At 41.2% G+C, this 25,201-nt stretch overlaps 1 protein-coding gene across 2 annotated transcripts in view; it reads right to left on the reverse strand.

The window, feature by feature from the left end:
• The window catches only part of cdh13 (cadherin 13, H-cadherin (heart)), a 413,558-nt gene that overhangs the window by 233,613 nt on the left and 154,744 nt on the right, over window positions 1–25,201 (reverse strand). For both annotated transcript variants that reach the window (XM_036002865.1, XM_036002866.1), the window contains exon 4: window positions 9,631–9,744. In XM_036002865.1, coding sequence (XP_035858758.1) covers window positions 9,631–9,744 — 114 coding nt within the window. The remainder of the gene's footprint in view (window positions 1–9,630; window positions 9,745–25,201) is intronic.

The raw sequence follows: 25,201 nt of genomic DNA on the forward strand, positions 1-25,201 counted from the left end.
GCTGATGGCTTGTCATTAAACAAGCAAACAGGTGCCAGAGAACATCAACACTATAAAAAAAATAAAAATAAAAAAAATAAAATAATAATAATAATAATAATAATAATAATAATAATATAAAGCCTGCAGGAACAGTTCTGCACAGTAAGGTGATTCTGAAAAACTTTGAAAAAATTTGTCCAGTGAGCGATGTTTATTGGAATGAATGGGGGGCCATGTTGGGACATGGTATCCAGTTCTATTAGTACATCCATGGTACAGGCAGACTGACAGAGAAGCATGCAATCACAATGCATGCATGGTCAGATTGATGAACCCTTGTGTTCTCCTCGGGTTGACCCGTTTTAATATCAGAAGTATGGGTTTCTTTCAACCATAAATAACAATGATGCATGGAGGAACGCTGTACAGGTTCCATACAACGTTCTTTGCGGGCCAAATTAATGATTAATTTTAAAGAATTTTGGGTGTTTTATACAATTGTTATAGCAATTGAAAAAAAAATTTCAAAACCAAAAACTAATCTTTGACATAAGCCCATCTGTGATTCACTCAACATGCTCTGATCTTAACTATTAGTCCAAATACCTCATACTATTTCTTTTTTTCTTTACCTGAAAAATGAGGTTTAATGTCATATAAATAAGGTTTATTGATCATGAAGAAAAAAAAACACTGAAAAAAGTGACAAAAATGTTTTAAAAAGCGTCAAAAGCATAGAACCCCCGGAAGGACAAGTTCATGGTGGACGGGAAGACAACACAAGGGTTAAATAGAATCACTGAATGGTACTGAAGAGGAGGAGTTCTTTTTTCTTGAACATTGAGGTACTCCGCCTCCTATCCCCCCTTGAGAATAATGCCTGACTCACACACATTAATCCCAGACCTGAGGAATAAACATTGAAACTGCTTGAGCTATGATTGATTTATCCTCCTGAATACTTGAGCAGCCTAAAAAATGGTCCTATCAGCAGTGACTGAAGTGGCGTGTACTAAGAGAAAAAAAAAAGTAAGCATATCAATTTCATTGCATGCTCCAGCTACTGTGTGAGTTGTTGTGAGCTGTTTATGGACCCCCAAGGGAGGGCAGGGGAGAGACCTCTGTATCAAAACAATTTCCACAGCTAGCAGGAGGTGTGACATAAACAACAAGGTTCTTACCCTTCCCCTGTGAGTCCCGCTGACAGCCAACCCACCCTTACCCAGCCAACGTAGACACACACACATACACACACACACACACACACACACACACACACACAGTCATACATGTCAAACCTTAGCCCTCACAATCTCACCTCTCCCCTGCTTCCTACTGCTCATCTCTCGGAGAGAAGGAGGGCGCATGAAAAATGAATGGCTGCCATATGGAAATGGTAGGTTGTGTAAGAAAGGGGGAAGCTACTGGTGTGGAAAATCAATTTTGCCAAGTCGCCGAAATATAGCCTCTATTGGGTAAAATAGCCCACATTAACCTGTCTTCTCATGCAAAGCTGACTGTGTGTGGAGGTAGGGGGGAAAGGATGGAGGGATACAGGGTTGAAAGGAGGATGGATGGAATTTGCGACTGGGAGGTGGAGAGAAGATGACTTGGGGAAAAGAGAGGGAGTGTTAAGGAGCCACAATGAAGGGAGAAAATAACTCATGTCATGTACTGTATGCACTTTGTGTCCAATTCCTCAGAGGAATATAAAAAAGTAGCACAATGGCTATATCAGCAGGTTCGTAGCATACTGTAGAGATCATATGTGTCCCCTATGGACCAAACGTATCCGCTGACTCTTGTTCCTCTTCATCTACCTGCAGTTCAACAGTGGGAGAAAAAATGCACAACCCCCTGTGGACTACGGTTGTCCCCTAAAAAATATCACCTAACGCTTTGACACATGCACACTAACTCATTCCACTGTCTTTCATTACCAACCTGGTACCTTCAGGCTCTTGAGTTGCTTCACAGGGACCTTGTTGAGTACAGGGCTGGTATGAGCTGGAGGCACAGGCGCTGTGCTGTGGTTGAGCTCTCCAGGGTACAATTATCTATTATGTGTAAGGCTCAGTATGAAATATCTTTTTATGTTAGTCTCTGTGGGCATTGAGAGATGTGGTTGATCTCGTAGTGCCCTGTCGTATGTACTGTAGAACAAAGCTGCTTGACACATAGAGATGCAGTAAAGCTTTGTACCACAGGGTAAGATAAATATGGAGCCGACGGGGTCCAAAATGTATGGCTGTTGGTTGACCATTTGTGCTAAGACAACTCTCGTTATATGATTAATCTGCTGTACAGACTTCCCACCGTAGAAAATTAAACAATGCAGTTTCATTCGAGAGGAAATTAACTGAAGAGGATTGGAGGAGTTCCATGCATTATGTAATGACACACAATTTATAATCTGCCACATAAATAATAAGCTGTGTCACATATTGTGTGGCCTGTTACACAAGTGGTTGAGCCGGACAAGTAAAATCCGTCATCAGTGACAAAACAATTAATAAATCCTCGCAATAAAATAGCATGCTTTGGAGAATCATGCAGCAAATTTCCCTTGGGCCTCATTACAGTAAATATTCTTCTTGAAAGTTTATTATTATTGAATTTTTAACAAGTCATTTTACAATACAGTTATATGTGGGATGTATGCGGTACAGTCAAGATGTTAAATTCCCCTCACCATCTATCCACATACTCATTATATACTCAATAGAAAACAAGGTAGGAGAAAGAGAAAGTAAGTTAAATATATAATTTGTATATAGCGTAAGTCAAATGAGCAAGAGAGGTGGAAACACAACATAATATGTGAGAAAAGTACCCCAAACATATAACATTTGGGTATTAGGAGTACCAAATCTTTTTAATATTGAGGCATGACATCAAGTCACTAAACCATTTGGAGTGTGTGGTAAAATAGCACTACATGCTAGTAGAGAGGCAAAGGCAAGAGTGCAAAAAGTACCAACAGGGGGTCAGGTTCAATTATGCATTGTAAGACTTGGGACAGAGTGCCAAACACGAATTTCCAGTTGCTCTAGGCTCGGACATAGCCAATACATGTGAATTAGTGAGCCATCTGCACTCTTACATTTATCACAAGTGGGACTAATTTCCCAAAATAATAATAATAATAATAAATAATAAATCTTCGCCCAGTAATGCCTTAGACAAATGGACTTGGGGCACCACTTTAAACAGAATAAGAGAATGGCGTGCCGTGCACACATAGAGGATGAGTGCACTTGTCAAAGAACCAAATCCCAGATACCCACGTTCCCAGTCTTTTTTAATAGCGCTCAACAGGGGGAAATCTAGTCCCAAAATTAGGTCGTAAAAAATAGAAACAGCCCCTTTGGCTGACAGATTGGGAGTGAGGAAAGCGTCTAAGGGGTTAAAGGGTGGCCCTTCTGGAAAGTAGCCTGACCCTGCACATAATACAGAAAAAATATTCTAGCTGCTTGTCCTACCTTAACTTAAAGTGCCCATATTATGAAAAAATCACTTTTTCTGGGATTTGGGTGTTATTTTGTGTCTCTGGTGCTTCCACACGCATACAAACTTTGAAAAAAAAAACATCCATGCTGTTTTGAGTGAGATACGGGTTTCTGAATGTGTGCTGCCTTCAGTCTCTGGGTGAGCTGTTCAAAATCTGCACAGCTTTCTACGTAACTAGGCGAGACGAGGGGGTTAGGGGGCTAACTGTTAGCATGCTAGCTCGTTCTCAATGGCAAAACACTGCTACAACACACACGAATTCACCCTAATCTACAAAATAAATTGTATAGAACTACTTACATGTCCCTGTTCTGCAGGTATTCCACGCAAAGTTGGAAGTGCGCCCTCGTTTAGAAGAAGTCTCCCGGCTAATCCTGCCTTGTACAGGCCGAAGTTGGAGAAACAGCTAGCTAGCAATTGTGAGCTTACCTAGCTACTGCGCATGTGCGACTGCCAACAAAGATGTTATAGAAGTTGAGAGGTCTCACTCTGTAGCTAAAACAGAGACCTGACACAGGAGAAAAGAGGATCTGCAGCAATTTTGTAATGAGGCCCCTGGTCTAAAACTCTGAGAATTTGGCACAATGGTATCTGAAAACATACAAAACTGAGATTCACATCTTTTTACAGCTTTCAGCATCCACTGGGAGTCCCAATGACTGCCCGGCTGATTATCATTCAAAATAGCAAATAATTAACTTGGGTGTCAAACAGATATTTTAAAGACTAATACAATTGTTATTTTTCTCTTATTAGACTTTAATTAGGTAAACTGATAGTAAGAGGTCTGTCTATTTTGGGAACTTTTGTTACCAATAACACAGCTTTTTCTATCTTATCATACAACCTTGAAAAAGTTAAACATCATTTTTGTACTTGCTTTTTTTCATTACAGTATTTATTATTTAACTGAGAATGGGAGAAAGAAACTGAAGGGAACAAAAGAACCAGTGCGGCAAAGTACGCACACTTTACTTCATAAAGAGAAAAGAATCACAAGTGTGAAAGAGAACCATTTTTCCAGTATCAGGAAATGTTGGCGTTTCAATTTAATGGTAATAGAACATTCAACTACGGCTGATTTTTTTTAAGCCTCAAAATATGACTTATCTACTCTATGTTTTCTTGAGAAGACTCCATGAAAGAAACCACCTGATGCAACGCCTCAGGAAATATATGCCTCATGCTTTTACTCACTTGCAATGCCTTTCCTGAAGTAGTACAGTACTTGGATGTTTGAGCTGAGAATAACATATGGAAATCTATTCATGTGTTCATGCTATTCAGAGCACAGGATCTGACACGGACCAAATTCCTCAATAATGATTGCTCTTAGATGTAAGAAGTGTGATCCTATGAGAGTTCATTTATTAGTATCACATTGAGATTTTCTTTTGGTGTAGCTGTCTCTCCTTCAACATGGCAGGGCTTAATTTGAGCCGGAACACGCCGGAACATGTTCCGACGTTGGAGCCGGAACCTTTTTTATTGGCTCCGGCACCTCCTGTGTCACTATGAAAAATGAATCGCCTAATTAAAAAAAAAAAATTACTGTTTGTGTATGTTCAATGTTGTTATCTGTCTTGTTAGTCTTTATTCCCCATTGAAATTCCACAAAAGTCTTGTGTTTGCATTTTCAATGCGTTTTGAGGTGAATTTTCAGGGTAAGACGGAGGGGGGAGACGGAGGGAGGGGATCGGCACTTCAACATCGCGGCGCTGCACTTCCAAGTGACACAAGCGCTTGTGCTGGTTGAGATTGCTGTTATAGCCTCATTTCACTCAGGGGAAAAATGTCAAAAAGACAACAAAGTTTGCTTAACTTTTTCAAATACGCTGGCCGGTCGGATCCAAAACAAGCAAAAATCGTTTCTGCCGATCAAGAATGTGGAGACCACGGTGGGTTTTTTGTTTTAATTGTCCGATGGATAATTGCAGCTTGTGACAACAATCGTTGCAGTGTATTTTTTTATTTATTTTTTTTACATTTCGCACCGATGCAGTGCACATTCTGAAATAAAAATAAACATTTCCCTGATATACACACAGCGTTGTTTAGGTTTTTTTAGTCAGAGTCAGAGAAGCTACGTAGGCAGGTGTAATTTTTTTTTTTTGGTTCCGTTACCTCCAACCCCCATTTTGAGTCGCCGGATCCACCCCCCCCCCTACGCTCCGGGACCTCCCACTTTACAAATTAAGCACTGAACATGGCCACCTATAACCATTGCATGCTCACTTTCTGTGTAGTAGCAAAGCAGCTAAAATAATTGAAAAAACATTACAAACGGTGGCGGGTCTAGAAGGGGGGCATCCCCCCCTGAAATATGATTGCCCCCCGCCCCATCCATTGGGCTAGACTGCAAGTCAATCTGAGAATTTGTGTTTTCCATTGGATCAGAGTCTGTCACTTTGCTGCCTGTTCGGCCAATCTTCCCAGCCATCTTCCCAGGTCACATGACCAATTAATGTTTCCATGATGACTATCCAAAATTTTACGGTGCTGTATTTCCCACTGTATTTAGCAAGTAAGCATTATGGGGAGGTCATATAGTTGCGATGAATATTTTGCTCAGACAGAAAATCAATCATTTACAATAAGAGAATAACTTACAGATGCATGGTTGCATTTCAAGTGTTGCATACGGTAACTTAGCCTACTTTGGATGAATCGTGAGCTAAACCGAGTATCACTGTAATAATAACTTAGATTAATATAGCGCATTTCATGAAACCCACGAACGCTTTACACAAGTAATGTTACAGGGGGACGAGAAAAGAAAATAGTAAGCCAATACAAACACGGATTAAAAGGAAAAAAAGGTCCGCGCTAAATGGAAGGGGGACGTAATTTAATGCCGGCTACTGAAGTGCAAACACATTGCTTATTGTAAAGTTATTTTATTAATGAAATAGACGTGTTACATACCTGAGGGCCAATTCTGGGTCGGTTTTGAATCATTTACAATCCCGTAATCTGTTAAAAGCCCGGCCGAGTGGGACTCGTCGTCTTTCACTTTCCCTTTTCCTTTTAACTTTTAGTTGTTCGTTTAATTTTCTTATTTTCTTTGATGGTCCTGCCCCAGTATTAGCCATAACTACAACAGATTAATTTTAAAATAACATTAAAATACAATTAGGCCTATATAAAGAAATCTCCTGCTTCCTTTTACCTGGCTCAGCTGGCTGGATACGCTAACACAGGCTTTTCCGGTGTTACAAAGAAATTTGTGACCCATCAGAATGTGTTACTGTAGAAATATCGGACCCGGGCAGAGGCCTTTCTAAAAGCTACATAAAAATAGCGTTCTTTTCACTGTTAGTCTCGTTTGCTGTTACAGGTCATTTAAGACTATTGCATGAAAAATGACAGAGCTTCAGAAACATTAAAAAGTTACACATAGTCACTTTAAATGAAAACAAATCCCTGTTCTGTGCCTGCTGCTTCCTGTATGCTTGGGGTGACTCCCAGACTGAACATCTACCTATGACGAAGTAGATTAAGAGCTAAAAATTGTCAACAACCTTTTAGTTGTACTTGACCATGGTAATATTTATAGGCAAGCCACACCACCTACGTATACTTCAGTCATTAGATGTTTTATATGACAGAGCTCTTAGAGTTATAACAGCGGACAGCTGAAGAACTCATCACCGCGACTTAAACAGGAGAAAACACACTGCTTCACTGGGTGTTAAGATTGGCTTGTTTCGCAGGTTCCCATTTTCAAAACTGAGCTTGGTAAAAGCTCCACTTGAACTGCAGCAGGATGTGAAATTGGATGACTTAATTTGATTGTAAAGTATTAATCGAAGCCTCCATTTATTAAATAGACCTGCAATTTTGTCTCCTTTCTTCTTTCTAGTTCATTGTCAAAAAACATAATGAAGACTTAACATATCTACTGTTAAGAGGAAAAATACATTACATTATATTGAATGGTATAAGGTAAGTCTGTCAGTCGTGCCGGTTGACACTGAGCTCTACATTGCTGCATTCTAAAAAACAAACGCACGCATTTAAAAAGTAAAAAATAAACCAAGACAAACTGCAGCAACGTCAAATATATCTCTATTTGTGACACATAAAAAGCCCATCTCACGTCCTTGTTTTAAGTGGCCAATAATGGAAGCTTTCACTACAGTATGTTTTAGTCAACACAGAATAATGCTCAAATATCCAGGCAACAAACAAAACACTTCAATATGGAGTGACCAACTGGTCCTCACTCTGAGATGAGTGATTTATTAAGGCAAACATTAAACGCAGTCTTTCTTTTAACTTAAGAAGGCATTGAAGCAAAAAATTAAAGCAAAGGCTTCTCTTTTCAGCAAGCAAAAAACCATTAGAAAAGTATTAATAATTACTCCCACACTAATAACACTATCTGCTTTGTTTTGGTGCTGAACAGAATCTCTTGAATCTTTATTTAAAATAATATTCAGCTAGGATAGGATAGTCTTTTGAAGGTGTGAGACTCACATCAGAATATGTTTGCCAAAGAAAAGGTAACTATTTACTCCAAAAATATATACACTCATCATCATCATCATCATCATCATCCAACTACAACAGCAAGTCATTGCTGTGCTTCCATGAGCCTGGTCATGAGCCCTGGGAGCGACATGCACTCTGATTCTGGACAGCAAGTCAGTCACTGTCAAATTGAGATAAATAGTAAAGTATCTTCTGCATAGATTAGTCCTGGGCCATTGTATATTAGCTCACAACAACAGTCAGAAGAAATTAAACTTTTTGTTCAAGCAGGAGCAAGACAGCAGGAGTTTGCTTTAAGCGCAGTTAAGACCGATGATTCGCAATGAGATGAGTTGAAACTACTTGCAATGCATCCGGTTTGCAATGTTCTGGAACCTGCCAGTTCACACCAATGCGACTAGACGAGACAGTGTATCATCTCCATAGCAACGACTCTCGGTTCTTTCATTCTAACTTCCGACTTTCGCTGTTATTTGTAGCAGGACATCTATGGAGGTGGACGTGGTCTGCAATCAGCTGCAGTGGAGAGAGGTGTGGGGATAGATCAGGAGAGCAGTGCCAGGTGAGTTAATTGTCTCAGCTGATCGTTGTTGTACTTATTAAACTCTCCCTTCATATGCAGCAGCGTGCTGAACCTTCAGAGGACTGCCACACACCAAAGAGACAGGACTGTGAGATATTGTTTTGTTGGTTATTTGTTCAAACGTGAGCAACGGCTGTGCGCCTGCCAGTAGCCGGTTAGTTGTTATAAAGTGGTGTTGAAAGTGTGAGCAGTCAGAATAAAAACTGTTGCCTGTAAATTGTCTGTCTGGGCTGTGATCTGTGCTTTTGAGTTCTGAACGGCTATAAGATAATGGAGTTTGACAGGAGCTCAGTCTGCGCTGGTGGAGTAATAGAGGCATAAACAACTCTAATGGAAATGTTGCTGCATTTTATATATTGGTCTGAAATAATAAAAACTCTCTGGTAAGTTTAGATTTAAGCTAACATGATAAGTGTTGGCCCTCAGTGAGTTTGTATCTTATCAGGAGAACTGCATGGTGTCAAAGAGATTACACTCAGCTAAAACTCACTTAGGTAAAATGATTGTCTTGCCAGAATACATATGATGGGATATAATAAGGTGTATTGTATTTCTGTAAAACAGCCGATGCAAATAGGCTTCATGAAGACTAGATCAATGAAATAGATTATTAAAAGAAGGTCTGGTTCCATAACACTAGTTGTCCGTGAAAGACTTTACGGACCCATTTTTCTGTGATTTGATATAAAATCATATCAGAGAACCACCCATTTTCTTTTCATACAGTATTCCTCTACAGTCACCATCTTTAAATTTCCCCATACATTGTCTATGGAGCTCTGTAACAGAATATGGAGAAAACTATAGCTTTCTTTTTGGGGGCTATATAAGACCATGGAGAAAATTTCCAAAAATTGACCAAACTGTCACAGACCATATCTTATTTTCCAAAGTTTTAAATAATGCACATATTTAATCCTTGGTCCTGTACCTTGGGCAATTATCTCTCTCCGAACTGAGCATTTCTTTTTTCTTGTCATGAAATAGTTCCAGTGTAAGACTTGAATGCTGTTGGGGAATCAAGCCCACCTGAGTTCATGATAGGACCATGTGTTCCTTACCTTGCCAATGGTCCTGGGGAAGGGAGCTCTCTGGTTCTCAGTTATGATCATAGGAGGGACCAGCAGGGATCTCTTAGATCTGAATGGCAGTGTCTGGCCAACACCCAGGATATTCTAAAACACAAAGACAAGAAACCATATTGTTACACTTTGAAATAACAATCTTTTACCCTAAGTTCAGGGAACCTGGTGCGCCTGTTACTCCAGTAATGTCCTTCTTCCAAAGTGGGGAAAAACACAAGGAGTTAAGTTTACAGTAAAACAAAACTATGACTGTGTTAACTGCCTGTCAAATTATTCAGAGCATACTAGGCCAAATTTCCTCCCAATATAAGCAGTTGCAATGTACAAACAATGTAGCATTTAAAAGGCTATTGGCACAGTGCTAACTCTATCTCAGCTTAAAACCCCAAAACACAGAACCCGTCAGCATGTTAGTGTGTTGTTTCCCAACTAGCCTGTTTGTAACCCGTAGGCTACCGACAACGTTATCATCACTTCACTCAACTGACTTTAGCAGTTAGATAACAGACAATTGACTGTCCTGCTGTTATTACAGACATGTGAAGTAACTACTGACACTGGACTAATGGCTGTGCATAGCTGCAGTTTACCGATGCTGCAGAGTGAAACACTGATGTATGAAACTGCAAATCAGATTCATTTACTTATTAATCGAAAGGTGCCGTCACGCAGTTCGGGATCGTTCCGGACCTCTTCAACCCTTCTCGGCCGCATCTTATTTTTGTATGTCAGCCAACCCAAATCCCAACCATTTGAGGCAGATGGCCGACAACCAAGAGCCAGGGTCTGCCTGAGGTTTCTGCCTGTTAAAAGGAAGTTTTTCCTTGACACTATTGCACCAAATGCATGCTCGAGGAGGGAATCGATGGGTCTCTGTAAATTATAGTGTGGTCCAGACCTACTCTATCTGTAAAGTGTCCTGAGATAACGTCTGTTATGATTTGACACTATAAATAAGATTGAAAAATTGAATTGAATTGATTTGTTGCCAAGCCACATTGTGAACGTTCCCCTGTGTGGTGTCTAATTCTTACACCAACCCGAAAATTTGAATCTTGTTCGCTATTACCCTCAAACCGACCGACGACTCATTTACACACAAACAGCAAGCAGTAAAGTATGCATTTTAAATTGCTGAAATTGTTTTTTTAACAAGCTTTAAAATGTAATTTATGTAGCTCGTATGTTCAATTAGGACAGGAGAGAGAAGTAGAAAACAAAACAAGCATTTAAAGAAAGAGCAACTAACACAAAACGAGATGGTGTAGAAATGAGAGATGACAAGTTTTTGGCAGAGCAATTGTGTTGTTCATGCAGAAGGAGCCAATCTGAAATGTTATTTTTGCTCTTGAGAGCACAATAGCATAATCTAGTTTCATCTTCCTTCCACCCTCCTGCTGTTGTTAACAAAGATGTAGTTCTTGCTGTATAATACGGCGAGAGATTTCCCCTTCTCTCTTCTTCACTTTCACATCACTGACACAAGTAGGGCCCCTCTGCTTAGATGTTGATGAAAATGATGTCTGTCACTGACACTATGAACAGGAAGCTAGAAACCTGGCTGCTAACATGGAGGTGATGACCTCCCGGCTGCTGACTGTCTGCACACCTGGACACGAGCCGGGGAGAGACAACAAATACACGCTCAAACACACAAATGCCATACTCATTAAAATATGTCAGAACCTGCTTATGCTTTACTAGATACAATTAGAATTGAATGATAGAAATAAAACATATTTGACATGTACTGTGTGCAAATCTGTGTGATAGTGGGATAAGCCTTTAGTGCTAAAAAGTCCAAACTATTTGATATCATTTCTTTCAATTACAATTATCTATTTTTACATTTACATTTTGTCTTACATCCTGTAAGATTTGTTTCTCTGCCCTCAGTTTGGCTCTGTTTATGTCTTTCATGACCTACTGAATGAGATGGAATAAAGCTAAGTTAAAGATGTTAGTGTTGAGAACACTGACAAAAAACACAATCTGCCCATTAAATGAATTCACTTTTCAAATTCTGCCTCATTTGTTGGGGATTTTGTTTTGTTGAGTTTTGTTTTCATCTGTAATGTTGACGATTTTTAAATTCACTAATGCTCTGCATTAGCCTGGCTCCGCCCTCCTACGTACTTCCACTGAATTTTCATTTTCCTTCAGTACTACGTCTGGGTTTGCGGTATATTCTTGGGTTTTCTCCGGCCAAATATTTGGCGATCCAATCAGTGAACAGAGGGAGTGGCTGAAAACGATGACGTTGAGGTTGTGACGTGCGCTAGTTTGAGTTGTGGCAACGCTGCCAAATATCCAGAAGTTAAAGCCCGAGCAAGAACAGTCTTTGCTGAGTTTTGTTGGTGGCGATGATGTTGTGGCCCTCCTCCCCACGGGGTTTGGGAAAAGTATGATTTTCCAGCTCGCTCCGTTAGTGGTGAAGGAGTTGGCTAAGGTGAACGCTAGCGATGCTAGGCCGATAGTTGTTGTTGTCTCCCCTCTTGTTAGCCTGGTCCTACCAAACAGTACGTAAGAGGGCGGAGCCAGGCTACCAGAGTGGCTCTGGGCAGATCCAATAGTTTTAAATTTCAACAGAGTACCCGCCTTCAAGGAAGTTAACACTTGTCAATGGAGAGTGTCCAGACTCTCTGTACGAGAGTCTGGTAGTACCAGGCTAGCTCTGCATGCCAATGGCAGCCAATGCTCATGGGTGATGTAGTATTTAGACCTGCCATGCCAATCGATAGACAAAACATGATTTCTCAGAAACAAAGTTGAAATAATTAAAACTGGTGGTCATAACATAGGGCTGTTACATTATCTGGGAGATTCTTGTGTTTTTGTGTTAAGTAAAGTTACATTTCAGGAGATTGTTTAAATAACTACTAGCAGAATTCTTTTTAAAAAAGCAATGCAAATGTTAGCATGAAGCACGAACGTCAGTGCTATATTATAGGCAGACGGTCACACTGAATAACAGCCAGATAGCAGCCTGCTACACAACACAAAAGCCAAATATTTGAAATATAAGATAGGTAAGATGTGAAGCTTGCAGACATGGACTTGTGTTTGCTGAACTAGCAACCAAACTAACATCCACCAAGGAAAGTGCATTTTTAATTTTAGTTTGCAGGCTTGTCAGCTAATTGCCTTCATTAGCTACTTAGCTGTGTTTAAAAATGTACTTAATGTCATTTCAATCTGTTCAGTGCTAACAACACAGCCTTTTTCTCATGAGCCATGTGTCCTAAAAGCTACGAAAAGATAAGCACATTCGATGATTTCCACGTTTTTTTTTGCTGTGCACAACACATTGACTGCTGCTGTATAAGAACGCTGTGGGCCGCGTAGGGAGATGGTCACCCCGACTTTCAAGCCAGGGAGCAGAGTTCGCTTCCCGGGGGAAAAAAAAGACTTTCACCCAGGAAATGCGTGTTCCTTGGGAGTGTTTTAATACAAACCACAAACTTTTTCCTAAACTTAACTTTCGTCGCAGCATAACGCTCACTTTTTCTTGCCAAAACTTAACCATAATATCCACCGAAATGACAGGCAGCTCGCGGTGCTCTGTACCCGGCTCACAGTCACCTATTTTCGGGTAACTGAATCACCAACTACCGCTGACCTGACGGAGCACCATGACCGGTCGCTCGCGGTGCTCTGTACCCGGCTCACAGTGGGAGCGTGCCTATGTTCACATAGCCCTATGTTCCCATAGCCCTATGTTCCCACAGCCCTATGTTCCCACAGCCCTATGGTCCCACAGCCGTATGTTCCCACATTTTTAAGATTTTTTTTTTTTTAAATTAGGCCCTAACCCTAACCCCCCCTTACCCTAAAATTACTCATTCATTAATTTACTATAAAGTGCTTCCAAAAAATCTTGTGGGAGGATAGGGCTTAAATTGAAGGGAAATGTAGGAACACAAGACCTAATTTTGAAAATGTCCTAGAAATGTGGGAACATAGGGCTGACCCCCTCACAGTCACCTATTCTCAGGTAACTGAAACACCAACTACTGGTGACCTGACAGAGCACCATGCGGAGCACCAGAGCACTGTTCAAACAGCTAGCAACTGCCGCTCTGTAGCACGGAGCTCTGTAGCCGATGTTACGTGACCAGTGCTAGTTTTCAAATGATATCATACTTTTTAGTTTGCATAACTTTTCGTACGATATCATACGAACCTGTTCATGACAATGCGTTGAACAACACACTGTCTGCCCATGACTTGTAAGTCTTCTGTGTGAGTGTGTTCACTTTATCTCTCTTTTTCCTACCAGTGCTCAGACATTGAAATGATCCACCAGAGGTTTCACAAAAAAAACATTTATCACGTTTTCCAAAAAAAAAAACCACTTTGACATTATTTTTGACAGCAAAAAGGGATGACTAAATGTGATTTGAGTTGGACTTTAACAACCTTTTTAACACTAATGTGATCTGCCCCATGCAAGCACAGTCCACTGTTCACACAAAGGCAGTCACTGCTTAAATGTTGAGCAAAATGAGAACAAACAATGAGAGTGAGAGAATACAACACAGCAACAAGCCCAGTCGAAAACGACAACACAGTTTTCCAAATGAAAGGAAACATGAGGTTTTTTGTGGTTTCATTTGCAATGCAAATAGTCTCTTTTGTCCTTCATCGTTTATAGCCTACTGTACAACCCTTTATTGACAACGTGCACTGCACACGGATGTGGTGGTGTGTGTTTGTGTGTGTGTGTGTGTGTGTGTGTGTGTGTGTGTGCAGGGGACTGTTTGTTCACACTCCTGTTCTTGGCTGACAGAAACTCTGGCACCACTCTCACCCCTGTCAGAATGACAGAAAGAGAACAGGTAAGAGGGAAAAACTGAGCCATTTGTTTACAGCACAGTGCTGACACTCAGACAGAGAGGGCAAAGGCAAACACCCACACCGCTAACCGCCTCACCCATCCATCCCTCCCAGCTGCGAAGGTCAGGGGGAACACCGTTACACAGTAATCATAAAGACAACCCAACCAGAACAGACCAAAGACACACGAGCAGTCTCTGAAATGGCCACTCTTATCAGACCCACTGGGGGATGAACTTCCAAAATGTCAAAGACAGAAATCTAAAACTGGACCTGAAGCGGTTAAACAGAACACTACACAAACCTGCGAGAGATTAGAAGACCTATTTTGTGTCTAAAGAGCACAGTCAGTGGTGTGTACATGTATGTGACCGGTTCACAAGCGAGTTGATGGACTTTTAAGCACCGCCTGTAAAAAAAAAAAAAAAAAATCCGGCCTGCGTCTGAGAGCCCAGGGATGAGCGCATCAATCCCATCATGCACAGGTCTCAGCTGTGGGATATTTGTTAAAGAGGCGAAGAAGAGCTGGGAGGCAAAGAGGCCCCATGATGTATTTTTAGCGGCTGGATTTGGGGACTGGTGACAGGGGTTAAGGCTATGGAGGACAGATCATGCTGTCAACGTCTTCACTGAGCTGCGACACAGTGGATATGAGAAGGAGTGATGGCACTTTAAACCTATCAATGTTCTGCAGGTGGATCAGGACGGCGAGGCACACTGGCAGACAAGTTCAGCTGGACACAGACGTTTGTTCTGCTCGCCGAGGGCGGCTCGCCACAGGGTATTCTGGAAAAGATAACTCGCAGCACTACTTTCCTTCCTCTCACCTCTTTTACCTGCCACTTTGCAGCTCTCCCTCGTTCTTTTCTCTCACTTAGCAGTAGCTTTTCGTCATACTTTCTCACCCTGCAGTCTGCATGTGTGATGAATAGTGTTCTTACAGCTTGGTGACACCGTAAGAGAAAGAAGCCATGAATCTTGAATGTGTCCTGTTCATAAATTACTGCCGCACCATCAACCCGGATCCGGCCTTAATACGTTTGCTTCTCTCTCTGTCTCTCAAATGATCATTAGGGCATTTCAGTGTATGGAGTTGAAAGTGTCTTGACAAGAAAAGAAATAAAAGTCTTGTTAAGAAGATTGAAATATAGTTGACCAGTCAGAAAAGGGGGCCAACACATTCTCACTCCCAGCGCGTCAAAAAACGACGCTTGGTCAGGTATCTTTGTTAAAAAGTTTTAAAACCTTTAGCATATGGCCCTTTGGCGTCATATTTAAAGGCAATTTTTCGGGATTCTTGGCATCACTTTTTGACGCTCTGGGTCGGGACGTACGTGGAAAACAAAAAAAAAAACAAGGAAAAGATAGTGAGTGGGGTTACAAAATGTATGTTTCAGTGACACGCGGGACAAAAATGGGACAGGAACCCCACTTTCCAGGGTGAAAGTCCTGTAATTTTTTACCCATCCACCACCCCATCCTTGTTGCGCAGATTTTCGGTCTTTCTTACTGCACGCTACCATTGTTGCTCGAAATACTACGTCATCTTACAGCGCCGCGGTCAAACTGCTGCTATGCCTGGTGCGTTCCATACAGACACTTAAAGGGTGATTTTTGCGTCCGTATCTGACGCTGGGAGCCACTGACCTAGCATCAGTATTTTACAGTTGGGAAGGAGAACGGGTTTGGGGGGCACATATGTTTATAGCGTTTAGATGCATTTACTGTTACTTACTTACTTATGCCTGACACCCCTTTGGGGGTATAGGCCATCGACAAAGGATCTCCAGCAAACTCGGTCGCTGGCTTTCTTTTCTATCTGCGACCAGGTATATCCCATCTTTTTTTATGTTTGTCTGAAACTCCCTTTGCCATGTGTTTCTAGGCCGACCTCTCTTTCTCTTCCCCTGGGCAGAGCCTGTCTGGTGGTATTCGACATTGGTTTACGAAGGGTGTGCCCAATCCATCTCCATCTTCTTTGTCCAATTTCGTCTCTCGCTGGTGTCTTGCTTTGTCCTCGTCCACAGGTCTTCATTTGTGATCTTGTCTGAAATGCATTTACTGTACTACAGTCTATGTGTGTGTGTGTGTGTGTGTGTGTGTGTGTGTGTGTGTGTGTGTGTCCCTGCGTGTGTGAGAAAGATGGAGCCTTTGTCATTGTCATCTCAATGCAGAGTTACTGTGGCAGTAAAGTCACGTCCTTGTCCATTCTGCCATTTTCACTCTCAATGCTATATTGAGAAGTGTCATTACTCATTCCTGACAATGTGTTGGGAGACCCGGTGAGAAATGGATATTATCAAGGACAGCATCAACCAGTGCTGACAGGGATGTACAGCTATTCAATGTAGAATAAACTCTTGGATATGCAGCCAGGTCATGCAATCAGTCACTTCTCCTAATACACAGTTAAGCTCACTTAAGTTAGTGTCAGCAGTATGTACAGTATATGTACAAATTAACATTAACACACATCACCTGATACCACGTCCCTCAATGTGTGTGTTGACAGCACAATGTGTCACACTATGTTAAAGTATAATCAACAAAGCATAAACACGCTTCATCTTAGTCAAGCGGAATACAGCGAGACACTGATGACAATGCATATTTCAAATGTTTAATTAGCAGAATTAATTAATACTGTGCCAAAGTGATTATACAGTATGTCGGTGTACAATCGTACCTGCCGATAGCAGTGTAGAGCTTGCACTGAAAAAAAAATCCAGACACAAAAACAAGCTCATTATAAAATGAAGCCATGCAAAGCTGCCCCTATTAGACGCACATTTAACCTAATTGCACAAACATTGTGCCCAATAACTGTTTAGTCCTATAAATTGTCTTCATATTACATGGTTCAGTGGTTAGCGCACATTTCTGTACTGCATGCAATGTCATGTTCAAATGCACTGCAGCAACAACTAAAACCATCTGTGTCCTTATGGGAAAAATGTGCATCTCTAATATGTCCGTTTGTGTGAATTGGGTAAAAAAAAAAAGAAAAGTCTTGTTGGATTGTGACCACCATGCTTTGAGTATGTCAGCCCCTAGCACTTCAGCGGGGCATTTAATCTGTATTTATAAAGCACATGTGTCAAACTCAAGGCCTGAGGGCCAAATCCGGCCCCTCCCAGGTTTTGATCTGGCCTGCATTTCAATTTAGGTTCACAATAAATTTAGGCCCACCTAGTTTTTGTCGCTTTTTCCAAAGTTATTGGTGCTTTTTTGTTTTTTTTTTACATTTTTGCTGCTTTTTTCTGCATTTTTGATGCCTTTTCCGGCAGTTTATGCGCTTTTTTCAATGCTTAAGGCACTTTGTTTTAATGGTTTGGATGCTTTACTCAATGTTTTTCCACTTTTTCTGAAGTTTTTGGTGCTTTTTACGATGTTTTTGGCACTTTTTTGACGCTTTTTTTCAGCCTTTTTCCAACTTTTTTGGCGTTTTTTTCAACGTATTTGTCGCTGGCTGAGGAACTTTTTTGCCACACTTTTTTGGGGCTTTATAAGGCCCAAAACGTAAGTGAGAAGACTACAGCATATGAGACATGCAATAATACAGTCAAAATATTTGACTTTTTCTCTTAAATAAACACATGTCAATAATCTCTACATGTCTGGCCCTTGATGTGATTCTCATTTTGGCCCTTAGGTAAACTGAGTTTGACACCCCTGTTATAAAGCTTACTAGTTCTTCCCTCCATTGGTATATTTGACCTGTTTTGAGTATGAAGAAAGGTTTCCTGTGTTTTTTTCTCTTGAAACCCATTTCTAAAATAATGTCTTTGTTATCGTCTGCTGATCTGAACAAGTCCTCCAGGTGAGGATCTATGCTTCCCTTGACTTCCGTCACAGTCAGACTTCTCTCTCATCTGCAGCTGGTAACGAAGCTTTTAACTAAATCTAAGAGACCTGAGCATCATTTTCATAATCTAATTTTAGCTTCTCTACTTCAGATTTATTCATTTTTAACCAATACTACTTGTATTTCTCAGTTTTTTCTCCACAAATGTTTTGTGAGACTGTGGTAAGTGGACCTCGGACCCTCTAGGGGGGGGTCTGGGGGCATGCTCCTTATTTTACAGTCATACCCAGTTTGTGCAATTCCAAGACTGAAAAAAAAATGTGTAACTTCATAAATATATTAAACCATTTCAGCAAAAGATGCAGGAGCCGATTTAAAAACAGACAGACAATAGACAAAGGCAATAAACAGAACGAACAAATGACAGCTACAGAACAAGCGGAGGAGAGACAGTGTGAGTGGGATGGAGACAGAGGGAGGGAGATTATTTGTGTTGTGTGGAAAGATGTGAGATGTTGTGCTGTGGTTGCAACATGTCAGTCATCCCCAGAAAGCCTTTACTGAACATTGAAATCTATTTGCCATTGCAGGATGAGGATTTTGCTCTGGATGCAATATTACATTTTATTCAGTGCGCAAAAAGGCATGAGACATAACAAAAGCAAAAAAATAAATAGGCTTTTGGACTCCGAGTATTTTGCCTCTTATCAGTTGTTACATTTGAATGGTGCCTGTCAATGCCCCCCTGAAGGTTAGAAAATGTTGTGCATAACTGTTGTCCTGCACAACACAAACAAAATAACACGGAATAATACACAAAGTCCATATCTCGGAGCATGCATTTGTTAAACTGAAATGCATTCTTCCATTAATTCACATATTGATCGGTTGCAACAACAAAAAGAAAAAAAAGGAGTGGAATAAATTACTCTTTGAATTCAAGTTTTGCTCATAATAGGCCTCATTCATCAGCTGCCTCTCTCCCTCTGGGCCTGTGTTACAGCAAACTAACAGCTCTCGCCAAGGAATTAAAAACTGATTCTCTCCTCCTTCGCTCACAGCACTTATCAATTATCGCCAGCCAATATTGCCTGCCATGATCACATTAGTTATGCCAATGAATTCACCATGGAATGTTTCCGCTCTGCGTTAGAAACGAAACAAAGAGAGGTTCGGGCAAATGCAAAAATCTTAACTTTGAGGAGCATAACAAAGAGATTTCATTACTAAAACACAATCTCAAAAAGGAAACCTATACTCTGTGGTACAATAATTGAAAAACAGGGAAGAGGCATCAAGGCAGCTTACCAGAGTACCATGAGTACTATCTCAGATTTTAGATTTAGATTTCAGCCTCCCTGTGCAGTCAATGTTTGTCAGAAGAGTCATTCCACAAGTCAAACCCCCGGCTTATTGAAACAAGCTTTTAAATATGCCATGAGCTAGTTACAGATTCTTTAGAAGCTGCTGCAGCTCTGAACTCGTGTTTGATGGGCCACTTGAGACGGTGCAGAGACGTGGTGGTGGTGGTGGTGGGGGGGGGACTACAGGATATGGACAGAGAACGACACAATAGATTTTCTGATGGTATGAGTCCCAGAGCTTGAGAAGCTTCAGCAGATTAATTGATAGTGAAATAATGAGAGCTTTTAACCACCATGCCTCACACAGAGGACTCCTCCTCTCTCATTTCAGTATTCTCTTAGCTTTAGGATGTCTTCCTCCTCCAACAATCTTTTTTTTTTTCATCTCCGTTTCTCTTTCTACCATTTGCCTAATTGATGCACTTCGTGACTGTGTGTGCTCTGCGATTATCAGTTGAGAAAATCTACTTTAGGAGAGACGGGGACATTAAACCATTTGTCCACAGGAAAGATAAAATACTTAATCAAGGTTCGCCTGATACAGCTTGATGGCATTTTACAGCAGAAAACTTAGGAAAGAGAAAAAGTAAAAGACAAAATGGTTTAAACTGTGGTAATAATGTGCTGTATGTTCCAACTGTCAAGTGTTTTTGGTCCCAGAGTAACATGTTGTACCATTTCCTGAAGGGCAATTCAGTTTAAATACAACCTGGGTCCTACAGTCATTTTGTGGTTTTGGCCGTCTTTCCTTGGTAATAATAACATTGAATCTTGTTTACAATGTGTCTCATTTTCTAATCGCTTTCTTCTCCGCCAGACTCTAATGTAGCGCTGTCACACTGTCCCCAGATCTCAACAATTACTTTAGTTAATACAATGTTTTCATAACTCATATAAATGGCCAAAGCCATAAAAATACGGCCCAAGTTGTACTACACCAGAATTCCCCTTCAGTAAGTGACTGGATTTCTAAATGCTTGATAGCTGATTGAATTTATAAGAAGGATTTCTAATTAGGCTGAACTACACATTGTAACAAGACAATGAGTCTACAGCCACACAGGTGAAGTGCCCACTGTTTAGCATATTAGAAGGCTAACATTTGATAATTAGCACTTATGCAAAGTACAGCTAATGAAGCAGGGATTAGCACTCGTTTTGCAGATATTTAGTCATAAACAAAAGTATTGGACAACATGTTGACCTCATGGTGGTGCTAAGTGAAAGTGGGACATGAGGGGAAGGGGGGGGGGGGGGGGGGGGGGGGGCATTAATGTGACATGATTGTGTGTATAAAAATGTTATGGCACACACACAAACACACACTGTACTCTCTAGAGTCACATTAGTCACTTCCCTCACATAACTTGCCAAAAGACTAATTCACTTATATCCTCAATGACTTGCCAAGGTAACACCCATGGACCAGCTAACCGAATAAATTATGGCGAGAGGCACAAACAAATGAGGGCCACTTCATGCTGAAAGCGATGGAGACGTTCATTAAGCTATGGGCTGGAGGAATTGTAGCAGCGGGACTCTGCGCACTGCAGCAGGAAGACAGATGATGTCTGAGAGAATGAAGGGAACACCAACTGTACCTGCAGCCCCTGGAAACTTTTCCTAATCAACTTAGTGTATTTGGACTAAACAGAGGGGGGAATTGAGCTATAAGGAACAACGGTGTTTATTCAGGTGCACAGCGCTTTATAAGGCAATTCAATTTGCTGGCTACAGAAACATTTCTATAGATTACACAAACAAAAGGACACATTTGCAGAGAAGCAAAGCTCAGTGTTGGGGTGCAGGCGTACCGGTTAAATCCCCATATAATAGGAGCCGGCCAGTGTAATTTTTCATGCTCCAAACTGTTTATGTTGCATTGTAGAAAAGGGTTTTCCTTTCCTCCTCTCTTCCATGTGACTGCATGCATAAATAATGACTAAAAACACAAGAAATGTCTCCACATTTGGTTATTCATCAAAGTTTAAGTGGTTCTGATTTACTCAAGCATTGCACCAGGCTGACTCACAGCATGTGTAAAGCATATGTGAAACCCACAGTGGACCCCGTTACGAGTCTTTCACTTTCGCTGGCACATTCCAAAGTGTTTAGAGCCTTTTCAAGGACTACACATTTTTAAGTGTGAGTAATCTGGATCAATGATCTAGACAGTCTATCATCAAACATTAACTACATCGGCCTGCGGACAGATTTAGTGCTGGGCTCAGTTGTTGTTGCCATCTGCGGCAGCGCTACAAACTGACACATCTCTGATGATGGCAATGATGTGCTCATAGGTTTGGCAGAGCACAGCAGCAGCTGTTCTCCTGGCCTCCTCCAGCGGCTTTCACATGTACCTCTTTAGTAAATCAAAACCCTTTTCTTTTAACTTCGTATATGGTTCTCTTGCTGGATGCAACATCAATCACCTTCTCTGCGTTCTCCCACTACTCTGTCATCTTTTACTGAGGCTGTAATGCCTCCGCTTGTTATTTCTCTTTGAGTGACACAGAGTATAACCTTGATACTTGCATCACTTGAGATATTTTTTCACTTTCTTCAAATGTCCATTTGGTTTAAAAGATTATGGATGTGGGTGTTTTCCGACCCCCTAATATGGCATCATTGAGGTGGTGCAGTAATGTTGATGATAACATCGATGATAAATGATAATTAAGGTTGCATTAGTCGCCACGACGTTCCACTTCCGGGATTGCTCCGTTGCCACCAGAAATTCTGGCTGATTTCACTCTTTTCGGCCGGATGTCCGTCAACTTCCGCTTTCTTTGTGTTGGAATTTTAAACTCTGTGGATTTCTGAGGACTATGGTTAACTGCTCCTCAGATCTCTGCAGGGTAAATCCAGACAGCTAGCTAGACTATCTGTCCAATCTGAGTTTTCTGTTGCACAACTAAAACAACTTTTGAATGTGCACCACGTTCCACCAAAACAAGTTCCTTCCCAAGGCTATTTTGCAGCGGCACCGTGGCCCTGTCCGGTGCTTAGCGCCGCCCATGATGATTAGGGTTGGGTATCGTTTGGTTTTTTTCTGATACCAGTGCTAAAACGATACTTTTAAAACGGTGCCGGTCGCTAAACGGTGCCTGAACCGATACTTTTTAAAAAAAAAAAATAGGGTAATATGGAATAGGGTATTTTACAATAACTTTGAATGCACCACGTGGCTTACTAGTTTCAAGTGAATGCACCGTATGTGTTGTTTTTCCAACAACAGCAGCTGCAGACTGCATAACGACCCGCTGTTGGAATCCTCTACAGTGAAATACAGTCACACTTTACACCATTTAGCTGTCAGCATTTTAATCGTGTTTAATCCAGCTGCTAGCTAACGATAGGCTAACGTTACCTGCTGTCAAGTGAAGTGTTAACTAGCGTCACATGCAGCGATGCTTCTGTTGCCTCTAACATCTGTTTCAGAGCATCAGAGAGCAGCGCAAAAGGCATTTAATTGGCACCGAAATGAGGCACCGAAATCTGCGTTGCAATTCGGTCCGGTAGATACTGGTCGTATAGGCACAGGTGCCGTATTAGCATCAGGTTTCGGTACCCAACCCTAATGATGATTGTGATTGGTTTAAAGAAATGCTAATAAACCAGAGCATGTTTTTTTCCCATCCCGGAATGCTATGTGGAATAGCCAGACCCTCCTCCGAAGCGCTGTGGAGGAAGGTCTGGCAAAGCGAGACTAAGGTCGCATGAGCATGCCTCACATTTATGCATGCATGTGCATGAATATGACTGACAACAGATGCCTCTGAAATGTTTTTAATTTGCAGTAACGATAACTAATGTTTCAATGTTTTGTGAAGTACACCCAGTGCCTGTGTTTACATCGCCGAGCAAGCTTTCCATGCTAAATTAACCTTCGTAAATTAACGTCTCCTCATGTAAAAGAATAGTTTAACATTTTGGGAAATAAACTTGTTTGCTTTTCTTGCAAAGATTGAGACCACTCTCATGTCTGTGCAGGACATGAAAGCTATACTGTACTGGAGGATTTTACTAGCTTGGGAGTTTTTTCACTAATATGGGCCGGCTCAGGACATGGAGACTGGCCATGGGCTTATAAAACTTTGCAGAGGGCTTAAGGACTGATGGTACATTGGCACAAATAGCTTACAGTTCTTAAATCGTATTTATCAGTTGAGAGTGTGAAGGCGGGGGTGTGTGTTTCAACGACTGGAGTGTAATCTTCATTACTGATGTGATAAACAAGAAATACAGCCCAAATAATAACTGAATTAGCACAATAGGTTAAGGAATTGGCTCCCAATAATTAACAGTGGGTGAAATTGCACTGAAGCTAAATAAATCTACAAAAATGCTGCGTGTATACATGCACTGGTGGAATGTAACTAAGTACATTTACATAAGTACTGAACAATCTTGAGGAACTGTTTTGATCGTTTCGAAGTTTATAAAATGTGAGGATATTTCTGCATTGAGTACATTAACTTGTTATACTTTAAGTACATTTCCCTGATGATACTTACACACTTTTACTTAAAGGTGCTCTAAGCGATTTTTTAGGCTACAGCATTTTTTGTTACATACAGCAAAAAAACGCAGTCTCTGTAGACAGCCCAGGCTCCACAAATGGCAACAAAAACAAACTGCGCCAACCTGCACCACCAAACATAACAGTGTTCCAGCCAATAACCGACAAGAAGGATTTGGGGGTGGGATTGGGGGGTTAGTGCGCGGAAGGGAGGGGGAGGAGACTGGATGAGGAGGAGGGAGGGGCGAACTAGCCTCCATTTTGTTTGACAATATTTCGAACGTCAACAAGAAGTGACGTCACCCAACATCGCTTAGAGCACCTTTAAGAACCATTATCAATGCAGGACTTTTACAGTGTAGTATTAGTGCCTTTAATTAAGTAAAGAATCTGAATACTTCTTCCACCACTGGTACCATATGGACTAGCACCTTACAAACAGCTTATTTATTATCACTTAACAAGGCTTTAGCCATAGCTCATATTAGCATAATTAACCAATAGGTAACTGATACAGGCTAACACAACCTTTTTCTTGAACACCAACATAACCACATAACAGTTTAACAGTCTAAACAGTCCACTTGTTTTTTGTCATCTATGTACACAAAAGGTGATATTTACTCTAAGTCCTGTCACAGCAACCATCTGGGGAGAGTGTCGCTGTGGCACAGAGGATTTCTGCTGCCTGCCTGGGCTGAGGTTGCTATGGTGATCATAATTGGCTCCTTAACGAGCGCACTGCCGAAGTCTTTTCTACACCCACCACCAGCAGCAAGTAAGCTCAGCACAAAGTCTGTCAACACGAGAAAAAGCTGGTCTAGCTCTGTCCAAGGGTAGCAAAATCCTCCTAACAGCACTTCTAACAGTCACTAATTATCAATTTTGTTTAATCCTTACAGGAACCAATGTGTAAAAGTGACACTACAGGCCGGAGTGCCAAACTCTTCCTTGGCTCGGCTTGCTACCATGTCATTTCTCTGATGCTCCATTGTTCCGACGTCTCAATAACCCGAAAAA

This window comes from Sander lucioperca, chromosome 7 (assembly GCF_008315115.2).
Source record: "Sander lucioperca isolate FBNREF2018 chromosome 7, SLUC_FBN_1.2, whole genome shotgun sequence".
NCBI lineage: Eukaryota > Metazoa > Chordata > Actinopteri > Perciformes > Percidae > Sander > Sander lucioperca.